Source organism: Falco biarmicus, chromosome 7 (assembly GCF_023638135.1).
Source record: "Falco biarmicus isolate bFalBia1 chromosome 7, bFalBia1.pri, whole genome shotgun sequence".
In the NCBI taxonomy this organism is placed as follows: Eukaryota; Metazoa; Chordata; class Aves; order Falconiformes; family Falconidae; genus Falco; species Falco biarmicus.
The window spans coordinates 24523927-24548193 of record NC_079294.1 but is presented as its reverse complement, the minus strand read 5'-3'; the positions used below and the strand labels follow the sequence as shown (position 1 = coordinate 24548193).

Here is a 24267-nt window from a genome sequence, read left to right as displayed (position 1 = left end):
CTTAAAAAAAAAAATGTTGTATGAACTGTATGTCTCTGTCAGTGTGTGAGAGGTGGCAGCTCAGAAAAGAAATGAAACATAAGGAGATTAAAGGGGCAGGCAAGTGAGAGACAAAAATGAGATGTACTGACCTTGGTTAACTTGGAAAAGCTAATTAATAAAGAGGAAAAACATGGTGCAGGATTCAGCCTGAAGGTGAGCTTTCTTTTAGGTGATGCTTATTAAGTCTAGGGTGTTACTATACAGAATATCAGTCTGAAGAGCTGTTTTTCTAGTAGAAGTGTGTCTAGATTGTAACATGCCAGCCGAGTCACTTTGTAGAAAACCTGTGAATAATTTTGTCCTTAGACTCCCTTCTAAGCAGAAAAACTCATTGGGAAGTATGGAGGATCAACCTTGTACATTTCAGGGTAAAAGCAAAGGGAGTTGAATTGTGATCTTTGACATACACATGAATGCCATAAGGGGCTTCCCCTTTTAAGTGGCCAGGATCCATCTTATACAGTCTTAATTGACAATAACACTTCTTTCTGTTAAATACAGAACTGGAAACAAGCAGAGATAAAAAACAAGTAGGTGTTACCAGGGATATTTAAATGAGCAGCACAGGACTGGTTTCCACAGAGAGGGTGAGGTTATGCCACAAGGTAGTCATTGCGATCAATTTGCTGCTTTAGAGTAATGTTCAGCCTTTGGGGCAGTAACTGTAGTACCAGCAGAGAGGGCTAATAGAAAGTGTGGTGGGACAGCTGATAGGTAGAAGAATGGGTGATCCTGGACTAATTTATATTGGCTATATGCCATCTAAAGAGTAGGCTTCTAGTCCAGAAGGTATTTGAAGCACTTCAAGATGAGCTGCAGTAGCTTTTTGGTTACACACTTATCTTGTGCCTAGATGAACTTTGATTTTCAGTGCCTTTCCTCTTCAAATGGCATAAACCACAGCATAAACAATTTATAGTAAGACTTATCAGTCATCCAGGGAAACTGCCTAAGGAACAAGTGCTCAGGCCACAAGGCACATAGGAGTTTGCCTTTGGAAAACAGTGAAATATGTTGGGATACTCTGGAAGGCAAGTGTGTGCCAGACTTAAAATCTTTCTGCACAAACATCAGCTTCTGCTATTTAACAGTTGCTTTTTCTTATTTTTACTGTTGATAAACTCAGTTCAGTGGAGTCTGTTACTCCATCAGTGTACCACAAGGGCTTGAATTAGGCACAATGGCCATTTACAGATTAAACAAAAGGGGGCTCTCTGTAGCCAGCTTTCCTTTTCCAGCTAGGACAGATGCTTCCTTTTGTATAAGAAATCCTTCATTTCTCTTGTCATTCAAGAATCCTTTGTTCTTTCAGTGAAGAGCCTTCTGGCTCATTACAAGATTACATGTAGCCATATCACCCATAACAGAGAGGAAAGAAGGGATTTAGGAAATGACCAGAGACAGTTTCAATTGTACTTAACACTAAGGAGATTCTCTGTGGCTAGAGTATTTAAAATTGCATTCAGGGCACAGTCTGATCCCACGAAATACTGAAATTTAGCTAAAATCTTGTGGTGCCTAATGGACCCCATATTGTACACATGCATATCAGGGAAGAAGTCCAGATAGCCTTCACAAGATAAATATTATGTGGTCTACCCATGCCTACTGTGTTCAAAACAGCAGCACCTGCTTAAAGCAGACTGGGTGTTGCTGATTGCTGCAGCGGCTATTAGTAAACCAAATACTGAATTCTGGTGCCATGGTATCATGACAGAAGTAGTGTAGGACACAGGAGAGAGCAGGAAGCAGCATTAGAAACTTGTGTTTATTGGGAAGATCAGAGATGCAAAGACTCAGCAACAATCGACTGTAAGAATTACCATCATAATGTCTGCACTTTTATAAGGTGTCTCTCTAATGCTGTTCTGGTTCTTTTGGCATTTAGCAGATCTTGATAAATCAGATATTGAAAGCAGATCCTGGGCTCTACTTCCCACCCAAACTTCTGCAAAGATTTTAATGGTAGTTAGCATGAAATCAGGGCAGAAGCTGTTGGCATCAAGATTAGCTGCAGGGGCTTAGGTTAGCGTAGTTCCCTCTCCTCTCCATGGTTTTCTGATAATGTGGCAGGACAAAGTACTTCTGAGGAAGTTTTGTATATGTTAGCAGAAGCTTTAATGTGTCAGATCTAGTGTGATGGGGATGCTCTTAGGGTCCACAGAGGTTTGTTGCTGTAGTCCACAGTAAGGCTTCAGGGAATGCACGATGGAAACAAAATGGTATTGCCAGGGTACACCTACAGAGAATGGTGAACTCAAGAATGAGTTGCACCTACCTCACACTAATATAAATGGCAATACAGATTGGCAAGCTTATGAATAATCCTGCTAGGTCTGTCAGGATTTCCTTCCAGGACGTTGGTGTATTAAATATGTGGGACACTGGGGTAGAGCAAAATCTTCCCTGTACAGATTGTGTGCTAAATTATATGTTTTCACTTTTACTGCATCCTCTACTGAAGGCAGAGAAAGTGGCTTTATACATGTATGAGTGCACATCCTGCACTGAAGTTCTTTAAACTGCTTAAGTGCTTTAATTGTGTGAAAGCCAGAATTGCCAACAGGGTCTGAGAGCAGAGAGGAGGACAGGGGCAAAGAAGTCAGAGAAAGATTATTCCCTCAGATAGAAAATACAGCATAGGCCTCAACTGCACTCATCCCGAGCTACTGTTGGACAACTTCATGCAGGCTTTTGTAATCCCAGAGTGCAAAAGTGAACTGCAAAGTATTCCCTTTGCTCTTAGTTCTGAAAAAATAGTAGAAGAAAAAATTTATAGTCAACAACCCTTAATTTTAGGAAGCCTGTTTACTGCTATACCTGCTTAAATCAGTGTTTAATGTCAGCCCATAGGAGTGGTCCTGAGAAAGCTGCAGAAATCCTTCCCTGTCAAACAGTTGTGGAGTACTCAAAGAACATTTTTTCATCCTTGCTCCTGGTAAAGAGTAATTGGCCTATGCCTTTAAGATGTGGGCTTGTCCTTACCAATTTGTATCCTGCCAGGTGTAACCAAAGCAAAGGGTATAAGGTTCCCAGGAGTAACAGTAACTTTAGTCAACTAATTAGTTGTGTCCACTTTGAGAACACTTTCAGGAACAGGTGGGTTCCTGAGTGTCTTTGCAGCTTTAAGGGCTGTAAAGTGTTCACAATATTTCATGTCTATCTAATGGGTAAGTTATGGTTATCAACTGTGTTTTACCCTTAAAAATTGTAGTAGCATTCTGCTGAATTGTTCCAGCCTTCTCCTTCTTTTAGGCTACATGCAGGTAAATCGTATTTGAATGTAAAACCAACCCTGGGCTTAACATGTTTGAAAAAAAATGTGTCTGTGCTAGAAAAATGCTGTGTTAGCAAAGCAAAGCAACTTCCCTTTTAATGACTTCAGAAGCAGATTGTCTGCTAGTGCAAGTGTGCGTTTCATCATCCCAGACAATCTGTAACGCACTTCCTGCAAGCGCAATAGCAAGCCAAGTTGTTTGCAACCCAAGTGATGTTTAAGAGGAAGAAGAGCAATCAGAATAATGTTTTTTCTTCTTCATATAGACAGTACAGGAAACTGTGTAACAGGTTAGAGTTATTACCGTACGCAGAGGCTTGCAGGAGGCAATGTAACTTGAGCAGAACTCAGGCTCCAAGTTCTGCTTGATACAGATAAGGCCAAAATAGGCAAGCACAGGAAAATTCATACCTCCATTGTGGGCTTTGGGATGCATAAGCACAAATTGTTCAGGGGGGTTGGTAGGGGGAAACTAGCATGGTGTTTGCTGGAGCTGCTTGGTCTGAACCAGCTCCTTTGGGCATTGTCAAGAGATTCCTGTAGCTCTCAAGTCTGTCTTCTGGAACCTGGAAGTGTGAAAATATTCAAAAGCAAAGAAGAATGACAGAGTGGGAAGGTCATTCCTGGAACAGGGCTAAAGCTTTGTTTTCTCAGATGGGTTCAAGGCCAGATATGGGTTGCAAAGTGTTTTCATGTCTTACTAGAACATCCCAGTAAGTCCAAATGAATGTATTAGCTAGGGAACTTTTTGTATTACATGTTGAGCAAGATGCAAATATTTGACCAGAGAGATAGAGAGGATTAGTCATGGAGAGAGTAAGGTTTTTTTGCTTAATGTGTTTCTAATTCAGGAATACTTAATTCTATTTCTCTGAGTAGTTTTTGGCTTAAACTTATTCATGATGAGTTGCGTGTACCTGAATGGGCATAGCATGGCCAGGCCTCCAAAGCAAGGCAGTTAAACCACCTCAAGGAAACCTCTGAGCCGTCTCCTGGCAGAACTGAGCATGGTTTATCCTCATCTGGCACAGGGCTGGCCTGTGCCCCCAACATACCACTGCGCTCCCTGGAGAGGACTTGGTGGCTCTCAGTCTGCAGCCAAAGAGACATCAGTGAGAGCCTGGGAAGTGGCCGGGGTTATGGCTGTGGTGAGGAGGAGCCCAAGGTACTCTGGTTCTCTTGTCTAATGGACTGGGATGTTGGCAACCATCCTGTGGCCTTTGACTTTTCCATCGTTAGTGCTAAGTTATTGTGGTATAGTGGATAGTCAGGCTCCATGTTTCTAGAGGTGAGTGGCTAAAAGGAGAAGCTGAGAAGCATTTTATTTTATAAAAATACACAGCTAAAATGCAAAGGTTCTAAATTGTCATTCAAGGGAGGGATTTCATGCATGAATACAACAGGGTAAGGCTCTGTTCTGTAACTTTGCTCTGTTGTTTTATACTTTCCCACTTGGTTGCCTATAGCATGTGTTCACCGTTACTGTTCAAATTTCCTGTTTATTTTTAAGCGTAGGTGAAGAATGTTTGTATTTTCTCATCTAACACCTATGCTTCCTGTTATAATCACTTGCAAGACACCTGGGAGTCATTATTTGTGCTACTAATAAATTTGCAAGCAAAGCAGTATTGAAATGCATGGAAAATGTTAAGGGTATAAAAATCTTTTGTGTTAGACTTTGCCATGAAAGTAATCAAATTACTGAGCCCGAGAGCCAGAGGCAAAAATGCAGAGGTCATTAATATTCATTCTCCCTATCTGCTTGGTTTGTGAAGGCAAGGCCTGTTAGGTATCTTGGGCTCGTGACCCCAGTAAGTGCAGTGGTATGAGGTGCTGTTCAGGGCTGTGCTCTGCCCAAGCCTCTCCTGCCTTCTGCAAATCTGCACCAGCTTTCCAACCACTGTGGGCAATTGAGCGTGGAGGTATGTCAAGAAAGCCGCAAGGAGTATATCTTCACCATAAGTGACATTTTCTAACTCCTGTCACTCTGCAAGTGGACACGTTGGATTACCTGGGCCACTTCAGATTAGGCGTCTTTTCCCTGAAGTGGAGCTGTTGAGTTATTCAGGTTACTAGGAGGAATCACATCCTCCTGCTCAGCTGAAGATGCTTTTTTTCATTAGGTACTTTAAGCTCCAGTTGCTGGAGAGTTTAAAGCACAACAAGGAAGAAGGCGGCAGAACAGGAATAAATCCAGACTTAAAATGAAGTTAATTGTATTATAAAATGATTTAATTGTCACTTTACAATTGAAGCCCAGAACTGAAAATAAAATAGGGGAAGTCGTGAGTGACCCCATATTTATATTAGTCTGGGCCAAAATTTGAGCTCCATACAGTCCTTAGGAAACTAGGTTTTGGTTTAGCCCAGTTTTCCTTCTGGCACTGTATAGCAATGCATAAGATACTTGTTTTAGAAGAAACACATAATTTTTTACAAGCAAAAAGTATTCCTCTTCATCTCCAACAGTGTAGCAAGAGGGAGAAGAGATCTTTCTGTTTGTAGGTTGTGCCATGATTGCCAGGCAAAACCCTTCTGAAGACTGTTAGAAGTAAAACTTCATACTGTGCTAGGAAAGCTGAAGACAATATTTTTTTTCCAGTGGATATTTTCCTTACTGCAGCCAATTGAAACCAACTGTACTTTTGCCCCTTGAAAGGTCGAGTGAACCTGTCAAGAAAAATAGTAACTGTCATAATTATTGAACTAGGAGTGATGCATTGGTTCTGGCTTGAAATTTCCCAATTGTCACTTTCATACACTCTTAGAAAGTGACTTTACCTGAGCGCTGGGAAGCCTGCCTGTGTGTGCAGCACGGTGCAGCTGCAGTTTCTCTGTGGGCAGGCGGCGGGGTACAGCAAGGAGCAGGGAGTGACTACCCGCTGCTGTGAAGGAGCGGAGTGAGGACAGGTGAAGGGGACAACAGACAGAGAGAGAAATTGGTGAGAGAAAATGCTGAGCACACCTTTTCAAGAAGTTAATACTTTGGTATTTTCTCTGGGGCAAACATTTTTGATTTTGATGAATCTGCCACTTTCTGCCTGCTGAAGGGGCTTGCTCATCACGTTTGGGGATGGCCACAGTGCTCGTGTAAATGTCCTTAAGGACACTTGTATATTTTGAAACACACTGCAACTAGTGCCATGTGAAGTGTGTAGTGACGGAAAGACATATGGTCATAGGAGACATCTGCTTGGGTAATGAATGACTTCTGGCCATTCACAGAGTAATGGGGTGGTATTTGGGTTGCACCAGCAGGCTAAAAAAGCATTAACAGCAGAAGAAACTGAGCTAAGTAGTCCAAGAATGGCAAACCCAGCCTGTTTAATTGTGTTACAATGAATACAATCTTGAAAAACTATCATTTTCAGTAATCAGAAAGTAGGAAGGTTAGTATGTGAGACTTGAGCTGGGCAGAAAGAGAGTGGGGAAGAGACCTGAACAAAAGTATGTGGTAAGTTCCAAGTCAGTGACTTCATGATGCCTGAGGAAAGACACACAAATACACAGTCACCGATTTTTCATTCCTAGAGCTTTTCAAGTGTTTCAGTGGTACAGACTTTGTCCCTTGATTGGTGTCACCTGTTAAGTAATCAGGCAGAGAAGGACCAGAAATTAAACACTCATTGTTACTGCAGGATATGTGGAAAGGGCAGCAAAGTTTTAAAGAGCATTTGAAGAGAATGCTTCTTCAATTAGGTTTGTTAAGCAAAAGAAAACGTCAGATTTTCCCGCTTAAATTTGTATACTAAATACTTTGCCAAAGGCAAGCAATTGAACTAGCATGTACTGAGTTGTTTGCAGTAACATAGAGCTAAGTCATGTACTCTGTGGATTTTTTAATATCAATTTCTTTGCTAATCTGAAAGCAACATGCAAATGCTGTAAGATGCTATAAAACTCTGTAACCTCAGCACACGTGTAAACACCTTGCTGATGTTTACAAATTCAGCCTAACCTAAGCATCGCCTTGCAATGGGAATGTGGCACAACCACACCATTACCTAGTCCATCGTATTTTTAGTGTGTCCACTGTGGCTGCTTCTGCACTTCATTTTTTTTGACAGAATAAGCTCTGTTGACAAGGAATAAGCTGTAAATGTAAATAACCAAAATGTTTACTGGCTTGCACCGAGAACACCCATGGTACGCTGAATTGACAGCCAGAGCTCAAATGAGAGTTCCAGGAGTTGGAAGCAGCATGGCTTTCTCCATGGACTCCAGCTCACTTCTGGCTACAAATGCCAATATGACAGCAATGAATTATTGTTTGAAATGTCTTTTGCTATTAAAGTTTTCAAGCAACAAAATAGAGGTGCAGTAAATAAAAACTATGAAATCTAAAGCTTCCCATAGTCCTAAAAGTAGTAAGTTTCTGGGTGATCTGCATATAATGGAAAAAAACATGAGGGTCTTTTAAAGCAGTGGTGGCTTCAAAGTCCCTAAGTACTTAGAAGCCTAATATTTAGTCAGCATCAAAAATATAAGCTAGGATACGTACAGCCTTCACTAAAAAAATCTGTTTCCCTTGATCGTTATTTAGGCAGTGATTGCTTTCAGTTTGCAATTCTGTTGTAAGATTTTCTTTAACAAGAAATAGCCTAGTAAATTCTAGAGCTGTATATTCCTGCAGTTCATTGGTTAGGGACCAGTTTAGTCAACCAGATAAACATATACTTAACTTTAAGGACATGTGTAAGAGTTGTTGAGTTAAAACATAGCTGTGTCCCACAAGATCACTATTCATTAGATAAAAGACCAGAAGATTGTGTTTGGCTGTGATGTGCTCTCAAGTGAGCCTACAATTCTGTGTGTTTACTCTGAAATTGGCCAAGGGATGGGCCAATCAACACTGAGGGGTGTCATGCGTCACATGGTTTTACTAGCCCTTAAGACATCCATTGCTTAGATGTGTAGTGGTGTGGGCTGTTTTTATTTCTTGGCAATAATTTCCTCCAAAAGTGGGGGGAAAAAATAAAAAAGCTCCAACTTCAGGTAAACATTCAAGTGACTTTAGTAGAAATCTCAGTAAAAACTCAATGAAAGCCTTAGGAATGCCAACTCAGGCTTGGTCTCTCCTAAATCTAACTGGATTACAAGTCTCACAAAGAAGAATGGGAAAAATTGCTTGTGATGCGTGCTTGTACTTTCTTTTTCTAACTTTGTCTTGAAGGCATCTTAAAGGTTGTATCTGGTTAATGCTTAAAATCCACAACCCACAGACTGATGAATGCTAGGACAATACTTGCGGAAGTACTGTGCTTCATGCTTATCTTACTGTCATGTCCTAGGTATCTAGAGCTGGTCACTGTCAGGGATTTCCAGCTGGGTTAAATGATCCCTCTAGTTTGACCTTCTTCAGTCTTAAAGGCCATTAGGATGAGTAGCACAGAATAATTTGGAAAATTAACCTGTTTAGATTTCCATTAACATTGAAAAATTCAAGTTTCCATGGTTGAATTTGGCCAAGGTTAAAGTCCATCCTAATTTTCACAGAAGCTATTGCATCCTCATGCGGTGCCAGTAGTTGTATCATGCAGCAAACCAACTGCTGCAGCTCAGAGTAATGCATCCTGTTGTTGAGCCTCACAACTTTTGGATGTAAAGATTTGTCTTCAACACATACATAGTGATGACAGTGCTGCTATGTCTTGAAGTTGAGCATCTCCCTAAGAAGGCACCAGCAGGCTGAGCTGAAGTAGTTCAGCTGAGGCTACCCAAAGTGTTATACTACAGTCAAGTAGACAATACTAAATAAGGAGCAAAACCAAAATGTTCAAGAAAATGTCTTGCTAGGATAGAGACTTACGGAATGCCAACAATAACCTTGTTCCTGCCAACGCTGAAATTCTCTCAGCTGTTTTGTATCTGTAAAATGAGCGTAAGGAGACCTGAGGGGTTCAAAGGCAGAGCTTTTGACAGCGGTGTGTGCCCAGAGGGCATCACTTGTATAATATATAAGGTAGAAAACAAGTGAATCATCATCTTCAAGGCCATAATCCTAAATATACACTTATTTGTGAAAGCTATTTTGTATTTATGAGCTCTTGTCTTCATAGTGTTGGTTTTGTGGGTGTATTTTCCTGGCAGACATCTCTCATGTTGATAAGGAGGGAACAATATAAACAGACCACCTGAGCAACCTATTTACCTGAATGGCCATTCCATTTTGTACAGCTACTAGAATAAATTCCTAGTCCATGTGAATAGGAAACTTTTCCCTTCTTTCCCAAGAATGCGGTTGCAGTGTGTTTACTACTGTTTTTCGTTTGTTTTAAAGGTACAGTATGAAAAAAATGCTCCAAACCGTAATTATGAAGGCACATGAGATAATGAAGGAGATGCTTTACACTGGGTGAAAATTATTGCTGCCTTTTAGAATTTCCTCTGTTAAGAAGCCTTTTTGATCCCAGCTTGATTAAAATCAAGATTTTAATCCTGATTTTCTAGTTTTTCTGGTTGAATGTGTGTAGCAAGCCTAGTACTATCCAGTCATTTGTCAAAAAGCATTTATAAATGAAAGGGGTTTTAGTACTTTGAGAAGCCACTTGTTGGGTTTATAGCTTCTAAAGTACACTGGAAAATAAAGATGAAGCTTTGGTATGAGAGAGAACTTTTGTTTGCATGTTAAAGCAGTATCATCTTTGGACACTTCTTTTCAGTTGAAATTTACTTTGGAGCTGTATCTCTTAAAATCACCCAGATGTTTACAGCACTTCATTATGGCACAGCATTAATAAGACTCCTAATGAATTTGATGGGTACTTTCATGCTGTTATGAAAGCTATAGGGAACTTTCAAAGAGGATACCAAGAATTGCAGGACAGGCAAGGAGGGTTTTCCTCATTTTTTGTTTTTTCTGCTCATTGGCACGTATCGTACTTTTGTTACTAAATGGTTAATACGTGGATTTGCTGAGAAAAAAATTAAGCTATTAAGATTGAGCCTTTTTATCCCTAACAGTGTCTAGATGAATGCTAATAACTGTGTTTGGATTTAGTTAAGAGTTACTTAATTGTAGAGCTCTGATGCACCAATTCAGCCACAGGGATTTATGTGGCCACTAGAAACTTGTTCTGTGTGAGTGATGTGATCCAAAATCACTGGTGTAGCTGCTTTCAACGACAAACCTGTGAGAATTTATCGCAGGAAAGGTCTTTCAAGAGCCATCACTCAAGAAATCAATTCATAGGAGAACTTGCTTTTTGTTTCCCATTGTCATGGCAAGATTCATTCTTACAATCTGTCATCTTAATCAGAGCTCCTTGTTCAGTCTGCCATTCTGTGAAGTACTCTGAATTATATAAAAAGCCTCCACACTTCTACTCCTTTTTGTTCCTAGCTAGCATGTCTAGAAGCTGCTATATTTCTGATCTTCTCACATTCTTGCTGACTTAATCTTTGCTCAGTGCCCTTAAAAACTACGTTAATCCCCAATCATTTCATAGCCTTTTACTTTGTGCTACCTGGCACAACTTGGGTAGAGGCAAATGCAACATCATGATATTACTTGTCTCTGAGTTTCTGAGCATTTAAGTAGATAATTTTTTTTGCACAAAGCACATCATTATTATATCCTTTTCTGTAATGATAATAATGTGATTCATCCTTAATTCTATTACTTTTCATCTCGGCCTCAGTACACAATTCTGAGGTAATGAAGCATGCAAGTTCCCAGGTTGTTACTCCACTATAAAGCCCTATCAGAAATTTAACAATTAAAAAAGATGTTCCACATGTGCATCATTACATAAATAAGTGATCATCTTTATGATAGGTATTATACTTTATGGTTTAAAACACACTTTCTCACTTTAGACTTTGAATGATGGATAGAATACAATCCCTGTAGATAGAAACACATCTTGTTTACACCAGACAAGAAACAAACTAGCAACCCTCCTTCCATAAAGAACTGGTATCCCTTTAAGGTCTGAAATTTAGAGTAAATCTGAATCTTTACCATGTTACAGTAGGATTTGCTTTTTTAGGTTGATTAGGCTTGAGATTCAGGATTGGAAAAGCAGAGATAGTAAACAGACAGAGCCAGAGCTTCACATAAATATGTCAGTGCCAAATATAAAGACTTGTTAAAAAAAGTCCATGGCCAGATTCTCAGCTGTCATGATCAGAAAACTTAACAAATAGGAAGAATTATGGAAGCTTTCTCTTTGTCTGTGAAAATGTAAGCTATATTACAAATTCTGTCTTTCTACAAACAACAGCTAATCTCTACCAAGGCTTCACCCTGAAGATGCTCACAAGGAGAGGAGCATAACATGTCTTTGCTCACTCACTCTGCTTTGTAGACTGGTCAGTGCATGCAGACACAAGAAGCACTTTTGGGTCTTTCAGATATTTCTGCAGGGAGTGGTTTTCCAATCGCTCAAATTTTTGTACTTCCTTGGATCTTCCTTGCCAAGGACCATAGAATTCCATGCAACACCTGTCTTGCGTGAGGTCTGGATAACTACCTTGGCTTTGTTCTTAGGAACTGTAACTTAATCTCTTTCTGTCAGGCTTTGTCACGCCACTAAATTAGAAAGTTAACTTGCTAAGTGCCCACACACAGACACTCTGACACACACTCCCTTTGAGGTGTTAAAATCAGGTTTCCCTATGACTAGGTAAGAGGTGCCTGAAGGCACTGCTTTGTGAGGTCCCGCAGCCAGCAGGTTCATGACTGAGGGGTGGAAGGATACCTGTAAAGCTTTCTGTGGCTCCCTACCATCAGACCCACCACCTGGTGGGTAGAGAGTTGGTATTACAGATCTCCTTTTTTGCAACTTACTGCAGACATGTCCATCTCTCTTCCTTTCAAGCACCTAGGTGTTATCCTGATTGCTTCCTCCCCTGCCTACCTGATACTCCCAAAACATTTCTAGGTATGCAATTACATACTTATTTCTTCAAAATACAAGTATCTTCTTTCGAACAAAACCAACATAATTCAATGATGTGGTCTGACTGGCTTCATATGGTTTATGGCGCAAGGTTCCATGAAAAGTGAACTTTAGTTCACAACCTCTCCATAGGGACTCATTTTATTTTCCATATAATAAGGCATAAAAAGCTATATAAAATCTAAGTTGCAAGTTAACAGGAAAAGTCTTGCACAGGAAGAGACTTTATCCACACACTGGAGTCTGTCTAAAGGGATTATTCAAACCCATGTGTGTGGACATGTACAGGATGTGTGATTGTGAGTATAAAACAATTCCTGCCTGCCTGGCAGACCCATCATCTTTACTTCTCTTTCTTAGAGTTCAGAGTTATTGCTGCAGCCCAGTTAATACATAAGTCAATACATTAGTCAATCAGACACAAAGAAACCTCACCAAAACAAAACAAAACAAACAAAAAAAAAGTCTGTGCTCCACTGTGATAAGTATTTGTGGAAAGACCTGGATAGATATGTAAAGAAGTACCATGTGCTTGTAAAAAAATCTTGTCACGTTATAGGTCATTTTCCTTTGCTCCTTTTTTCAAATGGCCTCTAGGCTACTCTTTCTCCACTGTACAATTAAACTTCCTAAGCCAGATTCAAAAGCTGGAGAAACTGTTAAATCAAGCATTCAGTGAGCAGAAACCTCCTGCCAACCCCAATAGGATTTAAAACCCCAGTAAGTTTTTAAAAATGGAAACAAATGGAGCCTAAGTTCAAAGATTGCAAACTCAGGTAGACCATGAAGAGCTGGTTTTCTAAATGACTTCATGGAACAGTATTTTTAAAAAATCAGAAGAAAGAGATACATGTAACTGCTAACTAATTTGGAGATAGGAGTGGGTTTGCACAGACCACTCTTCCCTGCAGGTTCAGTAAGGATGCTGCTGGTCAGCTCTTTTAAATACGGAATCATAGATAGCATCTTTAGAATCATTTAGGTTGGAAGAGACTCTTAAGATCATTGAGTCCAACCATAAACCTAACACTGCCTAGTCCACCACTAAACCATGTCCCTAAGTACCACATCTACACACACATCTCCAGGGATGGTGATTTCACCACCTCCCTGGGCAGCCTGTTCCAATGCTTGGCCACCCTTTCAGTGAAGAAATATTTCCTAATATCCAATCTAAACCTTCCCTGGTGCAACCTGAGGCTGTTTCCTCTTGTTCTGTCCCTTGTTATCTGGGAGACCTACCCCCACCTGCCTACAGCCTCCTTTCAGGTAGTTGGAGAGAGCAGTAAGGTCCCACCTGAGCCTCCCTTTCTCCAGACTGAACGACCCCAGTTCCCTCAGCTACTCCTCATCAGGCTTGTTCTCTAGAGCCTTCACCAGCTTTGTTGCTCTTTGGATGTGCTCCAGCGCCTCAATGTCTGTCTGATAGTGAGAGGCCCGAAACTGAATGCAGTGTTTGAGATGCGCAGAGTGCAGGGGGACGATCACATCCCGTGTCCTACTGGTCACACTAGAAGTCCAGGCAGACACCATCCACAGCCTTTCCCTCATCTGCTAGGCAGGTCACCTTGTCATAGAAAGAGATCAGGTCATCAAGTAGGACCTGCCTTTCATAAACCCATGCTGGCTGGGCCTCATCACCTGGTTGCCCTGATGTGATTATGATTAAACTCACTCAAATGATTATATTAAACTCACAGAATGTATACTAAATGCTAACTCCGAGGGGACAACATGGATGGAAAATGATCAAGGGAGAAGAGTTCCTCTCCCACTGCAAAAAGGCAAGTCATGCTTCAGGGTATTGCTTGTAATACCAGCCCCTAGGCCAAATCAGACTCCATGGTAAATGACTAAATCTCTACTCAGAATTCATTAATGTCTTACGAATAAGAAGAAAAAAACCTACATAATGGAGTTAAAATTGAAAGAGCTTAGTGGCAGCAAGAGGCTTAAAATAACCCCATGGTTAATGCGGGCTAAAGCTTATGTTACTCTTGTTTGTAGTAGTTTTGTGTGTTTGGTTTTGCCTTTTTTTAAATTTTTGTTTTTGTGAAGAGGCTGAGACCTGACCAGAGTATTTTAATGGTGCAAATGCAACGTTTAACAATGTGACATCACAGGAATGATGCCACAGCTAATGTATACTTTGCACAGTAAAAGTATTCTAGCTGTTTCCCCTCTATGGCCTGTCATATTGTGGCTGTATATGATGAGCTTCACCAGCTCAACTGTGGTTTGGAACTCGTATCAAATCTAAGAAAATAAACCCCCACACTACAGCACATGTCATGACACAGTGGAGCAATATAGCCCGCTTGTCTCCCAGTGTAGGCTCAGCAGCTGTTGTCTGGATATAAATCATTCAAGCAGCAGACAACTCTATTTCAACTCAAAAAAAGAAGTTTCTTGGTAAGCTGATGCTTGAGCCCTAATTTCAGAAGAGTTGTGGCAGACAGTCCAGATTCCTCACATGCAGCAAGTGAAATCCCTGTTGTCCTGGTGATGTTCCATTTTTCTAGTCACTAGTCTTTTATCTGGCAACCAGAGTTAACCCTTTCCTACATATGGGATAGGAGTAAGCGGACCATGCAGGGTAGAGCAGATCCATACCCCCTGTCCCTGCCATGAGGGCAGCATATGGTCCTGAGTCATCAGTGTTACACTGTCTCTTCAGGGAAAGGGGAAGAGCTACAACCCTGATGCAAGCATATCGCTGCTAACAAATACCCTTCAGGGCAGATTAAGTTCTCATTTACTCCCATGCAATTCCACTGATTGCTAGGATGAGCTCTGTCAGCAAAGATTCACCAAGCTTACTACACGCCAAACTTCATGATGCCATTTTTGCCATGACTTTTCAGCTGTGACTATATTTGAACTATCTGCGTATAAGGTGATTGGCAATAAGACATTTGCAGCTTGTTCACTTTTTATTCTGAGGTCAAGACCCTTTCTACCTCTGCTCTCCCCCCACCCTTCTTAAGAAGGCCAATCCTCCTAGGAACAACTGAGCTGCCATTTATGCCTGCCATTTATTCATTGCCTCCAAAGAAAGCAGAGTTTGGTTTGATAGCAAAGATCTAGCTCAAGAGATGTTCTTAGACCCTGAACAGAAACTTAAGCCAGTCTGTCCAAGGTCATTTTCTCAGGAGTAACTCTTACTACCTAGACTGAAATAATTGCTACAAAACATAAGCTGGTATTTTATTCATGGTATTCCAGGAAGAAAATGCTATTTCCCTAAATTCTTCCTAAATATTTTTCTGAAATCCTGAATGTTTTCTAAATAACCCTTAATAAGCCTCCAAGTGCTATTTTGCCAGACCCCCCAAAAATTATTTTCCTCATTCTGTTATCCTACTTTGAAATAGCCATTTGCTATGCTAAGAAGAACCTCCCCTCTGAGCAGCTCACCAGCCCCCCCAAAAAACCCTAAAAGCCAATCTCCAGGCAGTGCTGAGCAGAATTTTGTGCTGAGAATTACCTGCTTGATTAATTGACACAGCTGAAATACCTTATACAAATTAAACACGGTCTCTGCTAATTTACCCTGTCTACAGCATCTGTTTTCAGTAACCTTGTTATGATCTTTGTCTACGTTTTTCATTTAGATGAAATACTGTTTTTTCCCCTCTAGTTTTTACTCTAGGTTTGTGCTAAGCTGGGTAAGTATTTGGGACATGCAGAGTTCTTTCCCCATAACTGACTGAAAATAAAAGGGCATTGTCACTCAAGCACTGTGCAAATTGTTAACCCTTAACTTTTGTGAGGAAAGAAGTTATATTTGGTAACTAAGGTAAAGAAGTGAACATTTTTTCCAACCTTTTTGGCCTAGAAACTTCACTGGGAATAGGAGAAGGAAATAAACAGTTGAAAAGAAGTAGAACAGCAAACTTTCCCAGAGGAAGGTAAAATAAAACCTAAGAAAAATGCTTGGAGGAAATAGGAACAAAAAATCTTAGGGACCTTGGTGTTTAATAAATTGCTTTCCTGCATTTTGATACCATTATGTGTAGCAACCAGCAAGAGAAACAGACTACAGCTTAAAAATTGCAGATAAATAGATTATCTCATATAGCACTGTATATCTTGTATACAAAACAAACTGTAAATATTTAGATAATCTAAAATGCTTATGGACAGATTTTTTTTTTTTCTTGTACCTTGTGCATACTGTGGGGATGAGAGACAATGGAAAGAGTAAGTAGCTAAATTCGGGATTATTGAGGCAAGAGGTTGTTTTTTGCTTAAAAGGTGGTAAAATTGCAGTTGAATCCTGATACTCATTTGTATTAATGTGCTTACATATCACCTTGGCTGAGTAGAGAGTATTTGAAGTCGGTGAAAATACAGATTGTGTTCACTTTGAGACACTTCTGTATTCTCCTAAGGTGAACAAAAATCAAATATCCTGGGCTCAGGGGAGTTCCACCCTTTTTCTAGCGATAAATGCTGCCTCAAAAGGGAGAAGGATAGGTGTCACTGGGCTAGGCAGAAGATGATACTCAGTCATTCAAAAGCCACCACATATGTCTAGCTCTTGGTATGCGCTGCTGCCAAGTGATAATGCTGTTTCATGTGACTACACATCGTCCAATATTTGGTTCATTTCTTTTATAAATCTTGTCAATGTTTTCAAGTGCCTGTAGCTGGCAGAAAATATTATCTTCTTTGAAGGTCTCAGTTCTTACAGTTCTCTGTGGGCCTATCTTGGAACTTAGCTGTTTGGCTGCTTGTCACTATGACATAGGAAAATAATGAGCAGAATTAATTTATATTATCATGTACTGGCTTCAGTGAAGTTAGAATAAACGAGGTTTTGGTCTGATGGGCTTCAGACAAGCATTCAGAATGCTTTGTCTGTTTGAATAGCCAAAGAAGCTCAGCACAGTGGAACAATGATTTATTTAACCAAGGTAATCATTTACATGTTTGAAAGATCACAGCTGCTAAAATGCATTCTGCACTGTTTTGTGATACCTACCTGTGTACAGAGGTACCATTAATACAGAGATTATATTAGTGGTGTTCAGTTGCATAGGAGGGGCTCATGTTGTAGGTATGCTTCTGACTTTGCATTTGTGTCCCAGCACTGCCCATAAGTTGGTGTGCAGTCAAACTCCACTCTGTCATGCATTATTTTTTTCCTTCAGCAAAAAAATCTGAAGCATAAGAAAGCCTTATACATATTTAAGCCCCTTCCTTGCGTGCTTTAAGGTGGTACTGTGGCCTTCATGATATATAGAGAGAGCTGTGCATGTGGGCGCGCACTGATGTCAGTGACAGACAGCAGAGCAGAAGGACAGATCCAGGGGGATCCAGTCCATCAGGGCCCAGATTCTGCCCTAACTTAAATCTGTGTATCTTCTATTTACTTCAGTGGGACATTCTTGCAGTTTTGTCATTATGTGACTGCAGGTTTCAGGTGCAAAAAGTTCTGCATTTTTCTGGAACAAAGTATTGTTTACGACTGTAAATAGAGGCACAAAAACAGTGCAAAGAGGATGACAGTCCATAAGACAAAAATTCGTGGTTTAGAGGTCAAACATTTTCATCTTTAGTAATTGGATAGAAAATTTCTGATGCAAAATACTGATTTTTGTAATGTGCTACGTAAGAAGCTTCTCTTATCCTTTGCAGAAGGTTTTTATTTCATTATTGTTTCCCCTTGTTTCCCCCCTGCAACATACTCAAAAGTCTAGAACAATACTTTGTGGTCTGGTGATAAAAATCTCATTGCTAAGAGCAGCGCTAACAGTGCATGTGCTTAGATTATTATCCTTTGTGGTACCATGTTTTGTGTGATGATGTTCATCTGTCAATGCTTTTTGTAACAGGTCTGCATGGTTAGCATATTTTAGTATTGGGTCTTTTTTATTTAAGAGACCCATACCAATCAGAATTTCAGTCAGTGCTGAGGGTTCACTTACAATCTTGAAAAGCTGGAGAGTGAAAAACGCATTTTTTTGCACTTGGGGGAAACACACAATATGGTATTAAGTTCCTGGAAATTTAGGAATGTCCTTAAAGAGCTTTGTGTTCTCATTTCCTTGTCTTCTCAGAGGGTATTTGGATAGCTACATTTTACATGGATGAACTTTTGAAGGAGATGGTTGCTGTCACGTAAAAGCTCTGTGTTGTTTGACCACCTCAAGCAGGGCTGGCTTCAGTCCACATGGGATGTAATCCTGGAATCGTCACAGCAGCTGTGGGAGTAGGTCCACTGTCCCCTCCCTTCCTGAACCATTGTGTGCTGGCCTGACTCGGAATGGAAGGGGGATCTGGCCAGCAAACACCGTGCTGTCACTCAGAAATGCATGGGAATAGAAATAAGGCTTGAGTACAAGAGCAGGACCAGAGGCCTGCTTCTGCATGGGAGGACTTATTTCAGCAGTGATGTTAGGGGAATGATATGCTTGCATTGTCTGTGAGTTAGAAGCCCACAGCTCAGGAAGCCGATATTTGTGAGGTTGCTTTCCTTTGGATGGTATGAAGCGATAGGCATGGCATGAGGTGGGAAAGGTTCAGGAAATCAGACTAAACCTAGCCCAAAGCAAAATCTTAGAAAGACATATAATGTCACCAAGTGCTTCTGTTTACTGGTCCATTCCAGTTCTGCCTAATCATTTGCTAATGGAAGAGCCTCTAAGGTTTTCTTCTGAATTACTTTCAGCTGTCCATATTTCAATGTTTCAGAGCAATATGTAATCAACCTGTAGTGAATAATAGGTCTAAATAAGTTACATGTTCGTGTTCAGAGTATCATAGAATCATAGAGTGGTTTGGGTTGAAAGGGAGCTTAAAGACCACCTAGTTCCAACCCCACTGCCATGGGCAGGGACACCTTCCACTAGACCAGGTTACCCAAAGCATCCACAATTTTGCTGGGCAACCTGTTCCAGTTCTCACAAATTTCACAGAAAATAATTTCTTCCTAATAGCTAATATAATCTACCTTCTTTTAGTTTAAAACCATTCCCCCGTGTTCTATCACTATATGCCCCCGCAAAAAAGTCCCTCTCCAGATTTCTTGTAGGCCCCCTTTAGGTACTGGAAGGCCCCTGTAAGGTCTCCCAGGAGCTTTCTCTTCTCCAGGCTGACCAACCCCGACTTTCTCAGCCTGTCCTCATAGGGGAGGTGCTCCAGGCCTCTGATCATCTTCGTGGCCCTCCTCTGGACTAAGAGAAGGAAGTTATCATCCACATTCCAAGAACCTCCTGGAGTGCCTATGCCTTGCTGTGTTGCTCCTCCAACAGGTACTGGGGTGGTTGAAGTCCCCCAGTAGGACCAGGGCTTGTGAATGTGAGGTAGCTTCATCTGCTCGGTCTTCCTGGTCGAGTGGCCTGTAGCAGACCCCCACTGTCATGTCATCTGTACCTGCTCCTGTCCTTCCTTTAATCCTGACCCATAAGCTGTCAGTCAGCTCCTCATCCACATCCAGATGGACCTCCGTGCACTCCAGCTGGTTGCTGACATAAAGGGTGACACCTCCTCCTCTTTTCCCCTGCCTGTCCTTCCTAAAGAGCTTGTATCCTTCCATTCCAACACTCCAGTCATAAGAGTCATCCCACCATGTCTCCATGATGCCAGTCAGATCATAGCCCTGCAGGCATGTTGACATCTCTAACTCCTCTTGTTTATTCCCCATGCTATATGTGTTTGCATTGAGGCGTTTAAGTTGGGCCCGCGATGAACATGAGTTATTGGCTGGAGCAGCTGGAATTCTGCTGTGCTGCTCTTCAGGTGCTCTCTCGCTGCCCTGCAATTCCCCTCCAGGCTCTAAGCATCTCATGCTGGCATTGGTACCGAACTGGAGTACAAGTGAAATTAGATGTAATCCCCACTTGCAAAGTTTGGATCCCAAGTTCCTTGATTTCGTGGCACACTTCCACCAGTGATTTCATAGCTTTTTGTCCCATGTGGATGAAAACTGCAGACACTGTCTCATCTTTCTTATAATTCCTCAAATAACTGCTGTGCACATTATCCCCTGGCTAATCCTTATATATCTCTGATACTTGCATTCATAAGCCTTCAAGAAGTAGGCATGCCTCACATTTAAGCTGTCAGAATGTGCACTGATATTCATGTTTTTTATTCTACTATCAGCAGTATATTTTGTTGCAACAACCACTGTAAAATATTTTAAAAGGTACAAAGTGAAATTTACAGCACTTTGAGGGTTCCCCCCCCCCGCCTTCCCCCTTAAAATAAAGAGTATCCACCAGTGCATTTTCTGCTGGTGCTACTTTTTTAACAACCAAATATATTGGAAGGAAATGGCATTTTACTGTGAAAGGGAAAATTGTGAAACTCTTTGCATCAAAATGACTGAATTCTTATTACCAGTCTAATCATAACTTTCTGGTGAGAAACTTTATGAAGACAACAAGCTATACTATATATTACAAAAAATGTTTTGATTCCCTGGAAATGGTTTAGTACTGAGAACATCAAAACATTATATATCTTTTCAAACCTGTTTTGGGTCTGTAGACCTCAGACTACTGTTATAGAAGATTTGGTTTCCTTTTTCTAAAATCTTGTCTTTATCTTGCGTAAGACCAGATCTCAAAAATATATATTTTCTTGATTAAAAAAATATGTTCTTTACCCATTTCTCCTATTTAAGTAGATAGCCTTAACTTTTAGGGAAACTATACATTTTATCTGTAGTAGTATTTTTAGTGTTTTTTTCAAGTATATTTTAATATTTTGTTTATAAGAAGGTCTGTTTTGCTGATGATTTCTCAGGTGTTGAGAAAGTTAGAGGCATGGCTTTTGAAGTCCTGCACTTATGTGCGTATCACTTACTCAAATATAAACCATAGTCAAACAACTTTCCTCTGAACACTGCCAATTCAATGAAACCAAAGGTTTTCTTGGGGGACGCATAGTTTTCGGACTAATTTTAAGTGGCAGCTGTTCAAGTCTTATTAGAACCAGGTTGAAAAATGTTCTTTTGACCTCAGCATTGTGATTATATTACAATAAAATGTTAATGTTGAAATGAAACGTTTTGGGAAGATTGAACAAAATATTGTGGAAACCTTTATTTTGCAAATAAATCTTCATAAACTTTTCCTGAATTGGAGTTAAATAAGGTATTAAAATCTCTGTTTTCCTGCTAATAAAACTTTGTTCTTCAGCCATCTCTCCTGCTTAAGGAGACAGCCATGATCTTTGGGGAAACTGAATTTTCCAGCTCAAGACCAATAGTTTAGTCCATGAAACAGTTGGGATGATGTGTCCAGTGAATTAATTCTGTTTACATCTCCACCATTTGAGAGATAACTGCAAAAAATACCTTAAAGGCTGCACCATTAGAAGGACAAACCTTTGCCAATTTCAGAGACTTCTTCGGAGCAGTGAATATATAGTGTTTGTGAAATGTGGGAAGTGACGGAATATGCATCAGATTCCCCAGTTAAATATGATGGAAGTAATTCAGACTTTCCTCTCACTTCTGGCATTTTGTGCTATAACTTTTCCTTGATTTTCATTTTCCATTCTAGTGCCAACAATATGCCTAAGCAAGTAGAAGTACGGATGCATGAAAGTCATTTAAGTCCAGTGGAGCACAGATCCAGGAACATATGTGTGCAGTTCTGCCAGTCGCTCCACAGGAATCTGCTCCTGACTCTTACTGTATTCGGTACGTTACAGCTGCTGGTCTGAACATTCTGTGTGTATCTGGATTTGTTCGTGTAATACCACAGACTCTGTTCCAGCTGAACAGCCAGAGAGTAAATAGGATGCCCGTAGACATTGTCACTTCAGTTCAGGTGTGCAGGGTATTACTGACACAGCACAGAGCAAATCCAAACCACCGAGGTACATTCTGTATCTGGTTTTGAATGAAGTGTGATCTAAGTCCCAAGGCCAGTCAGGTCAATGTCATTCAGTAGAACTAAATGCACTACACGTTTTTTTTTTTTCTTTCAGTTACTTGAAAAAAGACAAAAACTCTTCAAAATTTCCTTCCCTTCATCTTTATCTCTCAGTTCATGCTCTGCTGCTTTTAAGGCTTGGTCCCTCTCCCTGTAGCTGTAAGCCAGTGCTCCGTGATCTCATCCTGAATATTGCCTCTGGCTTTGGCAGCTTCCAAATATGGAATAATTTGACATTTTATTGTGGTGCGCTGGCTCTTTGCCTGTTTCTTTTTCACTGAAAGCCTAACAGCCAAATGCAGCAGCAAATTCATAGACACACTCTATTTTGTTATTGTTTGAAAGACTAGCTGCAGCTGGTCTTGAGCTGCAAATTTCACATCCATATTTTTCAGTCTTCAAAACCCATACTGCTGAAGTGTTTAGACAGTATTTGCTTTGAATCATTTTTAGAAGGTGCCTGATGCAGGTCCAGAAAAGTTTTAAGTACACACATTTTTTCATTGTATCAAACTGATACTTCAAAGAGTCATAGTTGCTGCAAATCACAATGCAGGCTTTGCTGTCAAGTTTTATTACACTTGAGGCTTGGGATCAGGAAAACAAAGGCATCCTGGATGTAAACATAAAATATGTATTCACAAAGACCATGTTATGAAAGTAAACATGGCCTTTTCCCCTGAGAGAGGGGTTTAGGTGTTACCACTGTATAAATCTAAATAAGTGATAAAGGGATTGTTTGTGATTGGAGAATATTAGCACAAAGAGAAGGATGCAGACCATCAAAGGGAAGGAATGATAAATAAGTACCAAGAATTGAGTTTTCTTCAGTGGTATCTGCGCAATTCCAGGTCAGGCACTCTCTTCCAAAACCCCCAAATGAAACTAGAATCTCTTTTCCTCACAAGAATATTCTAGCTTTCCTGCAGTGTTTTTCTTAGGCTGTAAAATAGCTACGCGTGCTGACATTGTTGTCAAGTGGTTCCATTCTTATGTTGACAGCTAGATGTCGTACACTGAAGAGCTGAGTCGTAACCCCGGCTCTTCTGTCAGATCTGTGTAGCCTCATGTAAATCACTTCATCTCTTGGTGCCTCAATTTTGCCAGCTATAGAACAATGATATGAAATATATTTGACTATCACTCTATGTATTGCAAGGCCTACACATTATCAGTAAACTTCAATAACATTGTGGTTTGCAGCAAATTTGTATTTGAAGAAGCAGAATAGTACGTTACGTATAAGCTCAGCTGGCAGAAGATTCCACATCAGGACCACTTCTCTTTAATTATGAGATACATAGTAAGCATGTTACAGCCTTATATTAATCAGAAGCTTAAGTCTTCCAAAAATCAGCTGCCTTGTGTAACCATTTTTCTCCTAGGCTGTTATTCTGGGTATTCAGTGTGCATTCAGATATATATGTTACTGACCTGCCCTCTTTTATTCTTCTAGGTGTCATCCTGGGTGCACTGTGTGGGGGTCTTCTTCGTCTAGCAACACCTATTGACCCTGATATCATCATGTTAATAGCCTTCCCAGGAGATATACTTATGAGGATGCTAAAAATGCTGATCCTCCCTTTAATTATCTCCAGTTTAATCACAGGTAAGATCTATTAGCCATAAATACTTTAAGATGCTTGCTACAAATATCACCTGGTTTGCTTTTTGTGATGGAGGAAGAATGATAGTGTGACCCTGTCAGGGATTTTGCAGTTGCAATGTGTATTTCTGATTAACTTCATTGACTTTAATACATAGGTGCTCCAGTGAATTTATTTTCAAACACATGCACACATACTAGCTTCTTGAACATCAGAAATCTCTTAATATGCTGTTTCACCTAATTCCTGGATTGGACCTTGCAAATAAGATGTCATGACATTAGCAAGTCTAGCCTTCTTAAAGCTGTGGTGTCAGCCAGATTGTGACTAGTTTGCAGCAATCAAGGGCAAAAGATAGTGTATATTCTCTGTTTTTCAGTGCCTCCTCTGCAATTAGATGGAATCTTAAATGATTCTCTTCAAATTAGTAGCAGCAAACGTTGTTCACATAGGAACTGGAGGCAGAAGCTTCAGTAATCTATCTAGCGGTGCGAATTTCACAAGGACAAAGTAGGCATCTGTAGGCAGTCATTAAACTTTGCAAA

The 24267-nt window shown here is 40.4% G+C and overlaps 1 protein-coding gene across 2 annotated transcripts in view; it reads left to right on the top strand.

The window, feature by feature from the left end:
• The window catches only part of SLC1A2 (solute carrier family 1 member 2), a 99436-nt gene that overhangs the window by 38848 nt on the left and 36321 nt on the right, over positions 1 to 24267 (top strand). For both annotated transcript variants that reach the window (XM_056346892.1, XM_056346891.1), the window contains exons 2-3: positions 21741 to 21880; positions 23572 to 23724. In XM_056346892.1, coding sequence (XP_056202867.1) covers positions 21751 to 21880; positions 23572 to 23724 — 283 coding nt within the window. In that variant the 5' untranslated portion in view covers positions 21741 to 21750. The remainder of the gene's footprint in view (positions 1 to 21740; positions 21881 to 23571; positions 23725 to 24267) is intronic.